Source organism: Prinia subflava, chromosome 12, assembly GCF_021018805.1.
Source record: "Prinia subflava isolate CZ2003 ecotype Zambia chromosome 12, Cam_Psub_1.2, whole genome shotgun sequence".
Classification (NCBI taxonomy): Eukaryota; Metazoa; Chordata; class Aves; order Passeriformes; family Cisticolidae; genus Prinia; species Prinia subflava.
The window spans coordinates 11,183,277-11,200,388 of NC_086258.1; the positions used below are offsets into that span (position 1 = coordinate 11,183,277).

The window sequence follows — 17,112 nt, forward strand, 5'->3', positions numbered from 1 at the left end:
AGTTTTTAACTTTATCACTTTCTGTTACTTTCTGTGACTTCCTTACCAAACAAGTCTAATGTTCTAGTTCACTGATGCTTATTTTAACTACCAAGCTATTATCCTGAGGAATGTTACAAATATAGACCAACCAGAGGACAAAGGGCTTTTCTTATTTTTTTGAGGTTCAGGTGGTTTTGGATTTTTGGTTTTGACTCTTTCTTCACAGCAGTCCCCTGAAATGGTTTCTGTAAAAAGTTGGGGTTTTTTTTATGGACTGGTTAATGGATTTGGTTGAACCCAAACCTCAGTTTCCCTGCAGCTATAGTCTCACAATGGATATTCATTGCCACTGTCTTCATTGCCAATCTTGATGTCACCCAAGCCCATATACTGCCTTACAGATCCACCTGCAAAAACTTCAGCGTTTTTGCTGAAGTGTAAGTCTGGGGTTTGCACATTCCACTGTTGCAGAATAAGTAACACAAATGCTGACAATCAGTGATTACATAAAAGTGACACGTGAAATTGAAAATATCACTTCTGTCCAGGTAGCATTTGAAGGAAATACACTCAGGTGTGGTTACTGTGCAGTCAGAAGTATGTGTGTGTGTATGTGTGTGTGTGTGTGTGTATGTGACAGCTTTTGGGGAGCTTGGAGGAGCATGGGAAAGTGCAGGCAAGAACTCAGATTCTTTTTTTTTTTAGTTTGCACTTGTCTGAGAAGCAGCCATAACATACATCTCTTATATGTTATATGCATTAGTAGCCTTTTGCTGAATTGTAAAGTGATACTCTGAAAATTAAAACTGTTCTTTTACAGTAGCCATCATTCTAGATGTAATTTTTTGTGTCATCCTTTATTCTGTGCACAAAATTCATCTACAGTTATTTATTGTGTGTTTTATAAGTAGGTCTTTCTCTTTGAAAGTTTTGATTATCACACACTGGTTACAATGGAAACAGAGTAGTAAAAAATTACAGTGAAGATTTAACTAGAGGGTCTGTGGCTTGGAATGCCTTTATTAAGTTTTAGAAACAGATCTGGTAAGTTTTACTTCTTAACTGCTCACCAAAAAATAGTGAATAGTTGAGACTGTTTTACCTTCCTGAAAAATCTCTCAGTTCTTCATCATATAATACACAACTCATTTTCATTTTTTATTCTGAATATCTAGTATGGTTTATTGATAGCTTTTTAACAGAAAAAAAATGTGAACTGTAACTCACTCACCCTGCTGCTTTTTTTAAAAAGCTCTGGAGACTGTAAATGTTCACATGTTTTACTGAAGGATTGCAAAAGTAACATTCATTTATAACATTTGAAGGATTATTCATGGAAAAATTATGCAAAGGAAAAAACAGTGAGATCCTTTGGGATATGTGTAAACTTTTCCAAATGTTCTTGCCACAGATCTTTGAACAGCACTCGGCTTGCTCTGATGAAGTTGTCTCACGTTCCCTAACGCAAACAAATTTTTAATAACATTTTAATATTTTTATACATCATTCCTGCGCATGTCAGCATAATCTTGAAAATGGTGCTGAGAAATAATGAAAACCAAACTAACCCTTGTTCATGCCAGCTGACTGGAAAATCCTGCTAAGAGTGCTTTGTCTCCATGAAAGGCAAAATAACAGAATAGCAATCATGGTAACAGTATGCACTAGGAGTGGAGCCAGAAGAGTAAAGACAAGAGTTAGCAGTAGCAGATGACTTCACTTATTGGAAAAAAGGGGCAAAATAACTCAATCCCAAATGAATTTAAGTATTGGAATTTTGTTATCAGCAGTATCAGGAATAACTTCCCCAGCTAATTGCTCAGCAGTCTGGTATGTCCATAAGCATCCCTTGGTCTGTGCTGTTTTCATCAGTATCTCACTGCTTACCCTCTTTGGCATCCTTCTTGGCATGGCTCTCTGAGTTGTCTCTTACTCCTTTACAGAAATGAGGTCGTCTGCCCTCTGCCCTGTAAGTTATGCTGACACTGTATCCCAGATTTCTTGCTAACTGAGTGTAGCCAGCTGAGGAGAACTCTGTATCACCATTCTTCTTCATAGATATTTGGCAGCAGAGCAGATACAAAGACTTTGTAAAGGTATTTAAGTTCGGATTCTTATTACCTTAGCACAGGGCTAAACAGAGCTAAACTGTATAGATTTCCTTCTCTTGCCTTGGAGATGAGGAGGATGCAGAACTACATTGGAAATGGTCAGTCCAGGCATAATCATACCAGCAGAGATGATATTGCTGTTTTCATCTGATCCCACAAAGCATTCTGTTTTCTGCCATCAGGATCTTCACTGAAGACACCTAACTAGGAATTTGAATAAGTCACAGAATCACAGCATAGTTAGAAGAGACCACAGTGGGTCATCTAGTCCAAGCTCCCTGCTCAAGTAGTGTCATCCTACAGCATGTGGCATAGGACTGTGTCCAGATGGCTCTGGAATACCTCCAGTGAAGGAAACTCCACAAGCTCTCCAGGCAGTCTGTTCCAGTGGTTTGTCAACCCAGGTCCATTTCCTTCTTTCACAGGACTGATGCAAGCAATTGTGATTGCAAGGAAGCCAAGCTGGACTGTTTCTTAAGCTGTAAGACTCTTACACTTGTTTCCACAAATTCTGTCACCCTTGACACATCACACCTTAAGCCTGGCAATATTTTTATGTGAACTGAAATTTTATTCCCTAATATTATCTTGATATTATTCATAATATCTCCTAATATTATATTATAATCTGAGATGTGGAGTCCTTTTAGACATACTACATCATTTGTTTCAGGGGGCGGGGGGCAGTTTAACAAACTTTTCTGTTCTGAAGCTGTCCAGGTAATCAAAGCTCTTACTTACATCAAGCAATTATCATCTTTATAATGATCAGTCTTTAAATAGTTTCATGTAGCAATCATATTAGAGTAAATTTCAGTCCACGCTCCCTAAAGAGAGGGAGAAAAAAAGGGAGTGTAGAGTGAAAAGTCTCAAGCACTTATTTCTTGCTAGATAATATCTCTTACTCTTTGTAGGTTTTGATAGTAACATTTGAACCTAACTGCAGTCAAATCCAGCCAACTTTGATTTTGTAATGGCTTGATTGTGCCAGCACTGGACTTGTAGTTTTGACGTTCTTTCTGACAAAGTCATTTTGATGCAGCCTCGTGCTTTTGTTTTGTAGCTTATCAGTGTTTTGGAACGAAATTAATCTAACTGTTTTCAGGTCTCTGATTCTACACAGTGAGAAACTTAAACCTTCAAACTATTATGTGTTACAAAATTTAACAGTCATTTCTACATGTGGTGCAATGTCTGTGTGAAAAAGCACTGCCCTATAATCCTCTAGGGCTGTGCCTTAAGATTGCTACTCTTTCACAGGCTGTGGTTTCAGTAGCATTCAGTGAACTTAAAGAACCTAATGTCATCCACTTGAAAAAAACAATGTAAATCAGGATTGAGAACTGGCACCAGAAATATCTGAATGACACCGCAGGAAGCAATATAAAAATGAGCAAATCCTGCAGCCAAATTAAGGGACGAGCCTCAAAGTGCGCACATTAACACTGAAGTTTATGCTGAGTTTCAGATTAAACTCTTGCTGATAAATGCTCATAATTTTCAGGGAAATTCTCTTTTAGCTGCCACTGTCTTTATCGTGGGTTGCACTGCCAATGTATTTTAGGCTTCTGAGCAGGTAATAAATATCTCAGTAGTCCTAACAGTAGTCCTTGTTCACAAGTTGAGAAGTATCTGATGGAAAGGCACCACAAACAAAGCATACAGAGCCAACTCCTTTTTTGGGAACCTAGTCCATCAGAAGAACTGGAGGTTTTCAAAGAATTTATAATCATTTCTGAAACTTCTGAAGGCATTTGTTTCTTGCTACTAATGCAGCAGATGAGATTTTTCAGACCTAATGGTGAAATATGAATCCATACAGTTTTTACATTAAATTAGGCAGCACATAATTGCACTCAAACTTTTTCTGTCTTAATTTCTCCAGAAATGGAAGATGAACCGCTTTGGTTTAAGGGAAGAAGCTTCCAGTATTGTGTTACAGCCAAAATGCATCAAAATTTTAGTTGTATGTGCAGCAAGAACACTGTACTTGGCCCTCTCCAACATGCCAGATGTGTGTCTCTAGGTGAATCTCTGGATGAAGTAATGACTGAAAGTGCATTTTTTAAAACTGCATGTGGCCATTAGGTATAAGACCTTCTCTGAAGCTACATATGCCAGTGACTGATGCTATGACTGTTGTGATTCACAAAATCGCAGTTGTGTGATGGTAGCAAAGATAGACATGCAAAAATGCTGTCCTGATGGTATATATAAATGAGGCAGAAAACAGGCTTAAAAACTATTTTGTCTTTGTTCTCCTACTAAATTGATGGTCTGATAAATAATACTACTGAAGGTTCCTCTAACAAACTTGTCTCATCTCTCTGTATTGCTAAAAGAAGTTTTGTCTTTTTGCTTGTCTTGGGGCTCCCTTCATTGTTAATTAAGTAGCATGATGAACTGTTAGTTCAAATGTGCAGAACACTCAGTGGATTAGATCTTTCCCCTTACTGCTAGGGAAAACCCTTTGCAATTTTTCCTAATTGCAGTCCAGTTCACAGTGAAATTCCAGAGTCTGGGCTATGGGGAAATAAAAATACAAGTAATTTGGAATTAATTTTTGTGTTTCATACAACTTGTTATAAGTCTTTATTGCAGAGTGAGTATGGGCATGAAAGCATCTTGCATTTATTTGGGTGTTTAGTTTGTTTGTTTGTTTTGGTTTTTTGCCTCTTACTGGGACAAACTCATTACTGGTTCTCCTATTTCTTCTTGTGTCTCATGAATCCTTCTCAGTTCAAGGCAGGAGAAGCTGATACCTTCCTTCAGGGTAGAAAGAGTAGCCTATATAACAGAATATCTTAAGTACAGAGAGACCCATAAGGATCATTGAGTCCAGCTTCCTTCTCCTTGCAGGGCTATATAAGACTAAATTATATCACTTAAGAGTGTTGTCCAGACTCACCTTGTACTCTGACAGGCTTGGTGCCAAGTGGTGCCACTTCCCACTTCCCTGGGAAGTCTTGTCTCCCAGAACCATTTCTGTTAAAAGTTCATGTTCACATCCTGTTGTCAAACTGTGCCATGGAATGTTAGTGTTTTGGATTGGTTTGAGTGTTTTCTTCTGTTTCAGTTTTTACTTATTTGATGCCAGACATTTTTGAAAAGATTCTGATGATGATTGTACATGGCTTTTCACATCACAAAGTTTCTTCTTGTGTTAACCTCATAATGGGTGGGGTTTGGTTAGAGTCCAGAAGCTGATTAAGCCGAGGTTGCTGGAGCCTCCAAGAAGTGATTTTTGTCATGTAGAGGGAAGTCTGTTCTGCTGTCTGTTCTGACAGTCCAGGTATTGTCCCAAGGAGAAAGATACAGGGCAGATGGCAACTTTCATGACCACTGTTCCCACTTTTGTCCCAAGCACCAATGCCACAACTAAATGTTTAAAAGTGAAATCTCAAATGTTTGCTGTGAAGCCAAGAAGAGCCTGGCATCTATTGAGGATGATGATAACCCGTGTTTTCCACTGTATTGCAAAGGTCACTGCCTGCCTTTTGTGAACAGCATCAAAGAGCTGGCACAAAATCAGTTTGTTCATGTTTTCTGTGAGGCCTCAAAATCTGTAAATTGAGAGGAAGAATGATTGCAGTGAGACATCTCTAGAGCTCATAGATGTTTGAGGAGCAATACGACTGTCTGGCCATTTGGTATATGAAAACCCCTTGGTTTCTCTTACATGCTCAAGCTGTGAGTGAGTATGAGCAGATTGTTTATGGTTTATTCACAATGTGAAGTTGCGAACAAAATTCAAAACGTGTGAACGTTCCTGTTCACACCTGAAGTACAAACTGACTTTATGACTCTGCATATTACACTTTAGCACATCCAACTGTTCTAAGGATGCCAAGAGTTTTCATAGTTCATTGTTAAAAGTATGAGCAAAACTGTTTTAAAAATTAGTCTGGGGAATTCAAAACTATGGAGATGAATTTATAACAAAAATGGATGGTTGCAGCCCTAATGTTCAAAAAACAGTGCTTCAGAAATGGTGCCTTTTGGTAAAAATTAATGAGTTCCTAAAAACACCAGCCAATGAAATTTCTGGGATTTACATAAATTCAGTGTTAAATAATCTCTGTCTTTTAGGTCCGTCTGACATGTCAGCAATTATGAAATTCAGCAGGAGACCTACATGTCCTGATGCCTCAGTAGCAGCAAGTCTACCTACACCTCCTGTACCAAGGCACCGGAAGAGTCACAGCCTGGGAAACAAGTGCGTAATCCCAGCTATCTCATGCTCAGGCAGTTACATGTGTCATAAAAAATTAAGATTGCAGCAGAGAATTTGCTAGTATTTGCCCTTTCCATTTCTTGTATTGCAAGAGTGTTTCAGGCTTTACTATGTATTCTCTAGGTTTTCTCTTGATACTTCTGTTATTTTTGCTTACTCTGTTCTCTGCTACTGCCAGGCACTGGCAGTACTTGAAAGCTGCTTATCCGTTTTGGTCTGTAGATTCCTGGTGTGTCTCCTTTTTCTGGGTTTCTCTTTTGCTGCCACCAAGGATGTCCAGGTTTTGTATGGAGAGCAATCAAAACATTTACAACTTCTCAGTTGCAGAAATTTAATAACTGTTACTGACAAAGAGAAGTAAAATCTGAAACTCATTTTGGTAGTAAAGGAGCATATGTACAGTAAGTGGTAGCATATAATTGCCTACTCCTTAATAACCTGCTGATGAGGCAGAGGCTGAGTGGAAATAATGTGAGCCAAGGGTTGCTGTTAGGTGACATAAGAGGGGTTTAATGTCTTTTTCTTGTTCCAGTATGATGTGTCAGTTGAGCGTCGTGGAGAGCAAAAGCGCCACCTTCCCGACGGAGCGGCCACGGCACCTGCTGGACGACAGCGTCCTGGAGTGTCACAGCCCAGCGCGCGGCCACGCGCCCAGCACGCGCCTGGCCAACGGGCTCTCCATAGGTATGGTCTGCTGGGGAGTGACACCCTGCACTGCCCCAGGGCGCTGCACACTCACAGACACCTGAAGCAGAGAATTAGGAAGATCATTAGTTCCCATGCAAAGACGGATTGTTTTCATGGATGAAAGTAGATGAGAATTGCAACCTGGTCAATGTTACCTCAGCTTTCCTCAGTTATCCAGTAATTTAGCTTTTGGTAAAAGTGGCATGAAGGAAGATTGGTTTTGTAGATGCTTGGTGTGTGACACAAAGTGTTTGTCAGCTTTTACCAGGAGAAAAGTGGATATAAATTTTAAAAGCTGCCTTTATACCAAGAAAGCTTTAATTTTAACTGTTTTAGAAGATGGGAGAATAGTTTGGCAGCACTCTCTAAGTCTTAGAAAGAAACATAAAATAAGCACATGGTATTATAATTAATAAAACAATTATTATAATATTAAAAAAGTTATCAAGAATCTGTGTTCTATGCAAGAGAAAGCCACCTTTTAAGAGACTCAGGCTATTTCTAGAATAGGAAGTTGACTGTGAAAGATAGCACATTACTTGACCAAGAGTTAGACACTGAGGTGATCTTTGCACTTCTGAAAATACAGCTCACTGTATTAAAACTGAGCATTAGAAGATCAGTCCTGGGCAAATTAAAACTGTGAGAGTAAATAGTTATGCCAGAAAAGGAGGGACAAATGGGTGACTGACTTGAAGGAGAAATAGGAACTTCAGTTGTGAATACCATCATATATATATTTTAATAACTCCTAGCAACAGCATACAGCTGACATATCCTCTATTAGAGGTGTGTTTGCTTCTTGAAAATAAACCATGATACCATATGTAGTACCTTCAATCGACTTACAGATATCATGGTAGAAATACTGTCTTACAAAGGAGCTTGATTTTATGTACCTGAAGTGCTCAGCTTCTGAAGTAAAAGGATGATGAAAATTAAAGTAATGGTATTAAAACACAGCAGTAACATGAGTTAAGAGTGAGATACTATAAATGGAGAGGCTCATGTAAGCCTCTTCCAGCTAAATATTTCACCATGAACTCTAAGCTCTTCTACTTCAAAACATGATTTGAGTAAGCGGTGTCCACGGTACTATATAAAAGAGTATTCTGGTGATCCACATACTTTGGCTTTGTATTTTCCCATGGGTGGTTTTCTTACTCCTTCTCTGTACTACTCTCTTTCTAGATAGCAGTGAAAGCTCAGAATTTAGTGAGGAGCTGCCGTCAGGGCTTGAAAGGTGAGTTAGTCTTCATGTACACTCACTGAGCACTCTACAGACTTAGCTAAGAAATTCAGAAATGATCCCTAACATAGGTAAGCCCTAAATCAATAGTTATTTTTATCCAATTATTGATTAGTTAGGAAAAAAAAATGGCAAACATTTTGAAATAAAGCACTGTAAAGGTATTGGACCTGAAAATATTAGGAACTATCTCTGTCATGTTTACCAAACCCTAACTGTTGAAGTCTTAAACTAGAATATCCCTCCTCAGATACTTGCATTCACAAACAGGGGTCGTTTATATGCCACGCTGGGGCCTAACTGGAGGGTACCGATCCGGAATTCTCCTCGGAGTCGAAGCTGTATCTACAGGTACAGTTCAGGGTCTGCTTCTTTCATTGTATGGTACTAAACTTTAATTTGGGTCTTTACGCTTCCCTAGTGTAATGTATTTTGTGTCCAAATGTCCTTGTATGACCATAACAATTTACAAAGTCTACCCCTCCTGCTTGTAAAAACTGTTAATGCTAAAGTGGGGTTATGACCCATTCAGATGAAATTCAGTTTAGCTATTGATTTAACTAATGATGTCTGGCTTCTGTTCTGCAGAAAACTAGGCTTTACTTAGATTCTTATGAAACCTTTGAAGAAGCAGGTTTGTCATGAAGGCCATCTTTGACTTCTGTGACAATTAATGATGTTAGAAGGATACCTTCTTGACCCTTCCTCACAGTCTATTTTCCTGATATCCCAGACAGCTACCCATAACATCTGTCCGCGTCAGAGAGCTATATTATGTGTGTTGATTTTGTTCAGTAAAAGGGTATTACCTTGGACCTCAAGTAAGAGAGAGAACATCCACAAGCCATACGTAGCAGGCACGCACAATGTTGCTAGTCACTAAGATGTGGACTTCCCAGAAGCAGTTAATCCATTTACAGATCTAAGAGAGATGACACAGAAAATTTTATATCGCTTGAGGGATAAAAATCATTCCTTGCACATACCCGACCTGAACTTAATAAGTTCTGTGATGATGGCAAATGAAGACATATGTTCAGAAAATTGGGCCCTGAATCAGTATTCTGCAAATGCTGATTTAGTTGACTTAGTAGCAGTTTAAATCCAGTCAGATTTTATTTAGTTTAAATTAGTTTCCCTCAGCCATTGTAGATGTATCGATACAATGTATAAATTACAGCTGCTTTACCCATGCCACTAACATCTGATAGCAGTACAAATTAGAGGTTAGACAGGAATAAAAATGCATAGTTTATAAATTCATAAAGGAATACATTTTGGAACAGTATTTCAGCTATTGCACCTGCTCCTGAAAAATACTTTCTTAACATGACCATGGAAGATCTGTTTCAAAAACATACAAAAGCTAGAAATATAAAATGTAAGAAGATAAAAATGTGAAAAGTCTATTAAATCCACAAACAAGAATTACTCCTTAAAATAAGTTTCTTACATTTATCCACTGTCAAGTAATTCTAATGTTTGTGGTCATTCTTCCTTTTCTGAAACTTTCTACTGCCTCTATCAAATACAGAATTGGCAAGAATGCACATTAGCAGAGACCAGACAGGTGCATGCAATGAAAGAAAATACACCTGGCAGTTGGAAGGGGGAAGGGCTGTTCTTCCCTAGACATGGTTGTGCACATTAATTGCCACCAGCATGAGTTCAGGCTCATTTGTAGACAGAATAGTGTTCATTTCACAGCTGAAAGGTAGATCATACATGTCCTTTTCCTTGTATTCATTACTAGACATGATTTAATTGGTGCTAATAAACCTTATTGGTCCACATGGCAATGAAGAAAAGTTAGCAGCAGATAACCTACCAATCAGTATTTGGTTGTGACACTACTAATAGCTGTTTGCATTTCTAACTTGCTATCAGTTGTATCTCTTCCTCACTGTTGTATATGGGAAGTTTTATGTTTATTCTGGAAAAGGAAAAACTATTGCAATCTTTGTACAATAAATGATTTAACTTATTTTAATAATTATTAATTATTATTTAATTTATTTTTAGATAGTTTTCCCAACTCTTTTGCAAGTAGGCAAGGTCTTTTCCTTTAATTTAAAATAACCTAATAATTAAGGTATTTTCCTTAATAATTTAAAATTTGTGGGAGCACTTACTGCCAAAATTGTAAGCCAGAAATTTCCAGAAATTCTGGTAATTTCTGTAATTTACCAGAGTAAAAAAAGAAAATTGCCTGTTTTCACTTTGGGTTTCAGTATTTACTCTGTTTTATCTTTTCATGTCTAAGCCCCCAGAACAGAACCTTTCTGAAAGATCCCAGTTCCTATTTGATAGCTAAGTTAGGAAAACTCATATTCTAGAGTCACATTTCAGATGACACAATATACGTAAAGCAGTGCAGGATAGATATATTTAAAGCCAAATTATATTGCTTACTTATCATCCTTATTTGTCTGCTCAAATGCATAAGGAATGTTTTGTCTCTCCAGCCCAACGAGTATGTGCAGCTGCACGGCAGGTGATTACACAGGAGTCATTACCATGGAAGGGCCTTTAAGAAGAAAAACATTGCTCAAAGAAGGCAAGAAACCTACTGTAAGTGATTCTAATTATAATTATTCCTATGGTCCTAATTCATTAGTGGCTAATGAATTTTAATTTTCAGGATTAGATTAAACCTGCATCTCGATACTACATAAAACAATGGTTTTACCAATTGTAATGTTCTGATTTGTTAATGATCAAAGCTATAACCAGGTTATAACAAGGTTGTAACCTTTGTGTGTCATTTGATGTACAGCTGTTTTGCTTCTCCCTGCGTTTGCAAGTCACGTTTCTAGCTCTGACAGCAGAGAAAGAATGAAGCAATTGTGTAATCAGCAAGCAGTGTTGTTAGGGCAGAAATTAATCTTGCAGCACTGCCTGATGACCCAGAGCATCCTGATACTTTCCAGCTAAATAACCCTGACAAAGGCAGATATTGCAAGATGGATAATGTCTGCATTACATTTCTGTGACAGAACATAGATTAATAACTTTTAACAAGTTTGAAGATTACAGGACTTGCAGTGGCACTTATAAAAGACTGAAGAGAGAGATCTTCAGTACAGAATTTTCAAGGGAGGGTACAAATTCAATTGAATGTATTTCTACTTCATATTTCAAAATATATTTTGGTGCTTTTGTGGTATCACAAAAGGTGATGCAGGGCAACCACCCATAGCACCAAAGTCATGGCAATCCGTAGTTTACCTGAATTCATGGATTTCACATGGTTCTAGTCCTATGCATTTGGTCATTTGTTTTCTGTATGGTTGACTGATGCATTCCACATGCAACCCAGTTCAGAGATTTGAAGAACTGCAGAGTTGTCTACTCAATATTTTTTTTAATCAAAAGTCTAAGAGCTGTACAGCAGAAGGCAGCACACCATTTTTCTCTGAACAATCAGTACTGACACTTTTATGAGATACCCAACTAAGAAGGATTGTATTCACAGGCAGCCATCAAGATTTAGGTAACTGGGCTGATTTACCCAGGAGACACTCTTTATCTCCATTCCTTGCTTCTGAAATTAACTTTGGTAGCACTTGGACTTGCCTGTGAATAGATTTTTGAAATGTCAGAGATATACAGAGTTTTTCCTAGTTTTTTTTCCTTTTTCATTCAGCTCTCCTCGTGGACTAGATACTGGGTCATGCTTTCAGGATCAACTCTTCTGTACTTCGGAGCAAAAGCTTTAAGAGGCACTGAAAGAAAACATGTAAGCTTTAAATTATTCTAAAACCAAAAATTGAATACTCATAAGTAGATCTAGAAGGGCATCTAAAGTATACTTTCTGTTCCGGCTAAGCCATATTTCTGCACAACTTCAACAGTCAAAAGTTAATGTCTACTACAGTCTCAGCTATGACTCACTTGTCTGTCTTTTCCAGTATAAGTCTACACCTGGGAAAAAAGTCTCCATTGTGGGCTGGATGGTGGCCCTGCCTGATGACCCAGAGCATCCTGATATTTTCCAGCTAAATAACCCTGACAAAGGTAGATGTAAGATGGACATTTGTAAGACGGATGTATTGTGAGATGGACAATGAATTGTCTGCATTACATTTCTATGACAGGAAGTACATTAATATGTATTAATGAGCTTGTAGATTACAGAATTTGCACTGGCACTCATAAAAGACTGAAGAGGGAGATCTTCAATACAGAATTTTCAAGAGAAGGTACAGATTAAATGGAACGTATTTCTACAGTATGGTGTGGTGCTTCTGTGGTGCCTCCAGAGAGATTCCTTTCTTTTAACAGTTACTGTTAAGTTTTGCAGAAATTCCTCATCCAATATGAGATTGCAGCATGTCCATTTGTCTCCATACATAGATCTCCAAGTCTCTGAATAGCTTCCTTAAAATCAGTCAGTATCTGTCAAATCTTGACTTACACTGAGGCCAATTAAAATATCAAACCATTTGCCAAAATAAGTCTGCTAAGTAATTGTTACTTTTTAATAATTAATTTTGCAGTGCCATAACTCTTTTCCCTTGATTAAACTTCAAAAACTTCAAAAGATAAGAGAACTCCTGGAGTTATTTTGCACTTTGAGTGTTTGCTTACAGGTTCTTGAAGCTTTCTTCAGTTTCCATGTTTTCAGCCTTGATGCTGCATATGGAAGTCCCATCTACTGTGTGAAGTGCATCATCCGGGTGTTAACTAAAATGCACAAAATATTTGATTGCAGGAAACAGTTTGCAGTAGGACTTTGAAGAAAACTAAGTTTACAAATATGAAAAACTTTATCAGAAGCCTTGATGAGAAGAAAGCCAGGACTAAATTAATCTGACCTGCGGCGTATGAATGATGCACAGTCCCCAGTTGTGGTATAACCAGAAACATTTATTGAAAGTGTATATAGCTTTTATAATATTTTCACTCTCAGATTAGAATATCATGTGCCTGGATAGCCAATAGTATAACTGTTCATGCTTCTGCTAACCAATAATATAAGGGATCACATTCCTAATATTCACATCAGCCTTTTTTCTTTAAATCAAGTGCTTGTGTAACAATTTTTTCTGCAAACTACTGAGGTCCTGCTGCCTGTTACATTTTAGAAACTTTGTTACATCTCTCCTGCCTCGACTGAGTAGTCCTTGTACTTCATAATGAAGCAGTCTTTGTTCTCTTATTACTAAGCATTCTTTGTTTTCTTGCCCCCCACTGACCTACATGGTCTTTTCTGTGGCTGAAATTCTGCCTATGAGGCCACATATGTTCTCATACTTGCTTCAGCCAAGAATTGCTAGGTAACAAGCCTCATGTGGGCTCTGTTCTATTAGCAGAATCATGTTTGAGCATTCGAGGTGCAAATTAATTTAAGAGTTTACTTTAGGACTTTGGCTTCTGCACAGAAATCAGAGTCTGTTGAAACTCCACGTCTGTTTGCAAATTCAGAGTCTTTCATTTTTTATTTTTGCAGGCAATGTTTACAAGTTTCAGACTGGTTCAAGGTTTCATGCAATATTATGGCATAAACATTTGGATGACGCATGCAAAAGCAACAAGCCTCAGGTATTTCTACCCACTATTTCTACCCACTTTTTCCTATTTTACAGAAAATCCTTACTAGAAAAGGTACCTCTTTCAATCTGTGTGCACACACATTCCTGTGGGGACAGACATAATTCCTCATTCTGTACGCTGATCCATTTTTTTCAACAGGAGAAAGAAAGATTATTTAAAATTAGAAAATTCCCATAAAATCAGGTTTTGTACATGTCTAGCTATTGGTTTGGTTACCTTAAGAGCATATAACCTCTACTCTCAGTTGCTTCAAGGAAGATAACCTCATCTCTTCTTTAGAAGAGACTGTCTCATGGAAAATGAAAGCAACCATACTAGGATGGATTCGATGATCTTAGAGATCTTTCCCAAATGTAATGATTCTATGAGTAATTTACAATCTCTTCCAGGTACCTGCTAATCTAATGTCATTCGAATAATTTCCTCTCCTACCTGGTGTGACTCAAGTGCCAAACTGAAGAAACAGGTTATTGTTCTCTAAGGAGGAAGAGGAGAATGGTTTTCCTGACATGAGCCAGCCACAGATATTTCAGCACTTTCCTATGTAACTTGAAAGTGATTCTGACACAGCTTTTAAAACCAGAAAGTGAATGTTGTCCCTAGGACCAGATCAAGTCTCATGCACTGAATGAAAGCAGACAAGTTAGATGGACAGAAGATTAATCCTGACTCCGGCAGGATTCTGAGGACTCAACTATTTGTGGTCAGAGACTGCATGAACTGATACTTGACCACAAACTGAGCATCATATCTTCTGCCTATTCTTTTTTAAATGGTTCTTTTTATTGTTAAGCTGCTTTGTGTGACTGAAGAATATTTGGCCCATGTTGGGTTTCAGTTCTTTCTAATGCACAGAACAATTGACAGTGTTAACTTGCTCCAAAGTGTCAATTAGAATAGAAAATTGTGGAATAACATTTTTATAATCTAAGTGCACTGAGTTGCTTGGCAGTGTGGCTGCCTCAAATATTCTGTCAAATCTGTGGACAATTCTGCTGTTCATATTTGAGCTATTTGGGAAAAATGTATTTTGGCATAGGACAGTTGGTTTTCATTCAGTCATTTTGTTCAGGAAAACCCTGGTTATGGATTTAAGGCTGTTTAAATTTGTCTTGTGCTGAAGTTTGTCTTTCATTCTTTTACCAGTGGCATAGTTGATTATAAATCTGGTGTTTTGGTTCAGTCTGAACGTTGTTAATTTCAAATCCCTTAGTACAGGGAAGCAGGTAATCAGGTGTTATATATCACAAGGTCCTGGCTCCTCAGAATGACTCCATATCCTTGTTTCTGTTCTGTCCTTCTGTGGACAACTTGGCTCCACTCAATTCCAGTATGTGTTGCAACTTCAGGACATTACTACTGGTAGATGGTACTGCTATTATAAAATCATGGTGGCAGTGAAAGACTGTCTAACAGTGGAGCAAGTACAAAGAAGTCTCCACATCAATATCCAGAGAACAAATGAACAAACAAAAGAAGTGTAACTGGGCCTTCTCCTCTGAAGGAACTCTGTATGCTGTATTCCTGCTGTGCCCTGGCACTCCTGCAGTCAGAATAATTTTCTGTTCATGTTAAATTCATCAATTCATCACTTTTTCTCCCTTGCACTAGCAGTATTTATTCTGTGGACTTCCATGATTTTCTACATTTTTATTTTGAAACTTCTCTAACAAAAAGGAGAAGAAAATACCTGTACTGTTAAATGTCAAAAGTAAATTTTTTGTACTTTTAAGAGTTCATGTTACAATCCTGAGAGCCTAATACGTACCAGCTTTTCAAGAAAACCAGGTAATGATGACAATTGCATTTAAATCCTGGGACATGGGAAAGTGTATGTAAAGCTGACAAAGTTTATTTGATAACTGAGGAACTGTGTGAAAAGAGTGGTAATGCAAAATATATTTGTATAGTTTTTCTCTTTTTTTGCTAATTGAAGACAACATTGAACTAGGAAAAACATGGCTATCTGCAAGGGCAGTGTATCTAATGCTAATCTAATTCAAACTTTTGAATGTGGTAACATCCTGTCACCAGTGAATGTCAGACTGTTAGACTATGATATAGTCTGAATTATTCCGCACCTGCAGATCTCTGTGATTAGTCATCAGTGAGATTAAACATCTTTTCAGTATAGCACAATTCTGAAGATGCTGCACAGTATTGATAAATTTGGATTGATGGCAGTGAAAGAATACTAGTAAAACATCTTTAAATTAGTCTTCAACTATTAAACAGTTTGTAGCTGCTGATTAGAGGTGTTATGCCATTTGGTAGCGTTTGCGTGCGTACGTGGTACGTCTATGGTTCATTGAAAGCTGCTGTTGAAATACAATATGTTGCCTATCACTACGGATTATTACAGCATTTTCACAAAAAATATCTCAAACTATACAAGTTTTCCTCCATCAAAGAGAACAACTGCAAAAGTAAAAGTAAACATTATGTCATAATTATATATAATTTTCAGAATTGTGAAGATATAACAACTACGAGTAATATTATTGGTTTATTAAATGTGCAATTTTGATGTAATTCAGTGCCAAAATGCATGTTTTTCCAAATAGGACTAAAATGAGGCAAAGAAACTAGTTTTCAAAATGAGACTGACTTGTCACATTATGATGTTAATCAATTTCAACGTTTTGGTTTGTTTTGTGTGGAAACTGTTGCACTATTTTTGGCTGTGTTTTCCAGCAGTCCACTGCATGCCATTTGTGTAAAGGATTCTTTCTATAATTCTTGTGAACTGTCCCACGTGTAAGAACTCTGGCGTTGGAATCTAGGTTTTTGGCAAAGTATTTTGTTACCTCAGTCTTGTATCAAGTTGCTGGATTTTTCAGTTTGATACATTGATAATAATGATTGTTTTGCTAATTAAATACTTAAATGTAAAAAAAGTTTGTTTACTACAACAGTAATAGCATTTGGTTGTAAGTTTAAAAATGTGCAGGGTATGTATGCTGTTGACAATAAAATATTCTGAAAAAGAATAGAGGTACAGAAGGAATGTTTTAGCTCAAAGGCAGCATGCATGTTTTATTTGTAAACGAATGCTAATATAATTGAACAGACTTCATTATAGAGCACAGTGTCAAGCCATTTAGTGTTATAAATACGACAGGATCAACATTTCTAGGATAAAAATTGAAAAAGCCTCCAAATTTGCAGCTTTTTCAAGTTAGATTTGTTAAGTCCAAAGAAGTGGAGACAAACTTAAATTTCTTTGCACTTAAAATTTAACCCTGCGGGTTTGCAGATGAAACCAAACTGAGTGGTGCAGTTGCCACACCTGA

The 17,112-nt window shown here is 37.5% G+C and overlaps 1 protein-coding gene and 1 long non-coding RNA gene across 15 annotated transcripts in view; one reads left to right on the plus strand and one right to left on the minus strand.

Annotated features, from left to right (window-relative positions):
* Positions 1-16,809, plus strand: part of RALGPS1 (Ral GEF with PH domain and SH3 binding motif 1) — a 77,618-nt gene extending 60,809 nt beyond the window's left edge. For 7 of the 14 annotated variants that reach the window (XM_063410268.1, XM_063410269.1, XM_063410267.1 and 4 more), the window contains exons 15-23: positions 6,183-6,309; positions 6,860-7,011; positions 8,206-8,257; positions 8,534-8,614; positions 10,729-10,834; positions 11,910-12,002; positions 12,175-12,280; positions 13,716-13,807; positions 14,209-16,809. In XM_063410268.1, coding sequence (XP_063266338.1) covers positions 6,183-6,309; positions 6,860-7,011; positions 8,206-8,257; positions 8,534-8,614; positions 10,729-10,834; positions 11,910-12,002; positions 12,175-12,280; positions 13,716-13,807; positions 14,209-14,238 — 839 coding nt within the window. In that variant the 3' untranslated portion in view covers positions 14,239-16,809. Of the gene's footprint in view, positions 1-2,275; positions 2,556-6,182; positions 6,310-6,859; positions 7,012-8,205; positions 8,258-8,513; positions 8,615-10,728; positions 10,835-11,909; positions 12,008-12,174; positions 13,808-14,208 lie in introns of those variants that run through there. The other 7 variants (XR_010082026.1, XR_010082025.1, XR_010082023.1 and 4 more) reach the window with 7 other exon arrangements.
* On the minus strand, positions 6,949-10,784 carry LOC134557341 (uncharacterized). The gene is made up of 3 exons (XR_010082027.1): positions 10,676-10,784; positions 9,073-9,185; positions 6,949-7,072 (listed from the first exon to the last, which is right to left on the minus strand). It is a non-coding gene; the product is annotated as an uncharacterized LOC134557341 (long non-coding RNA).
* Positions 16,810-17,112: the final 303 nt, after the last annotated feature.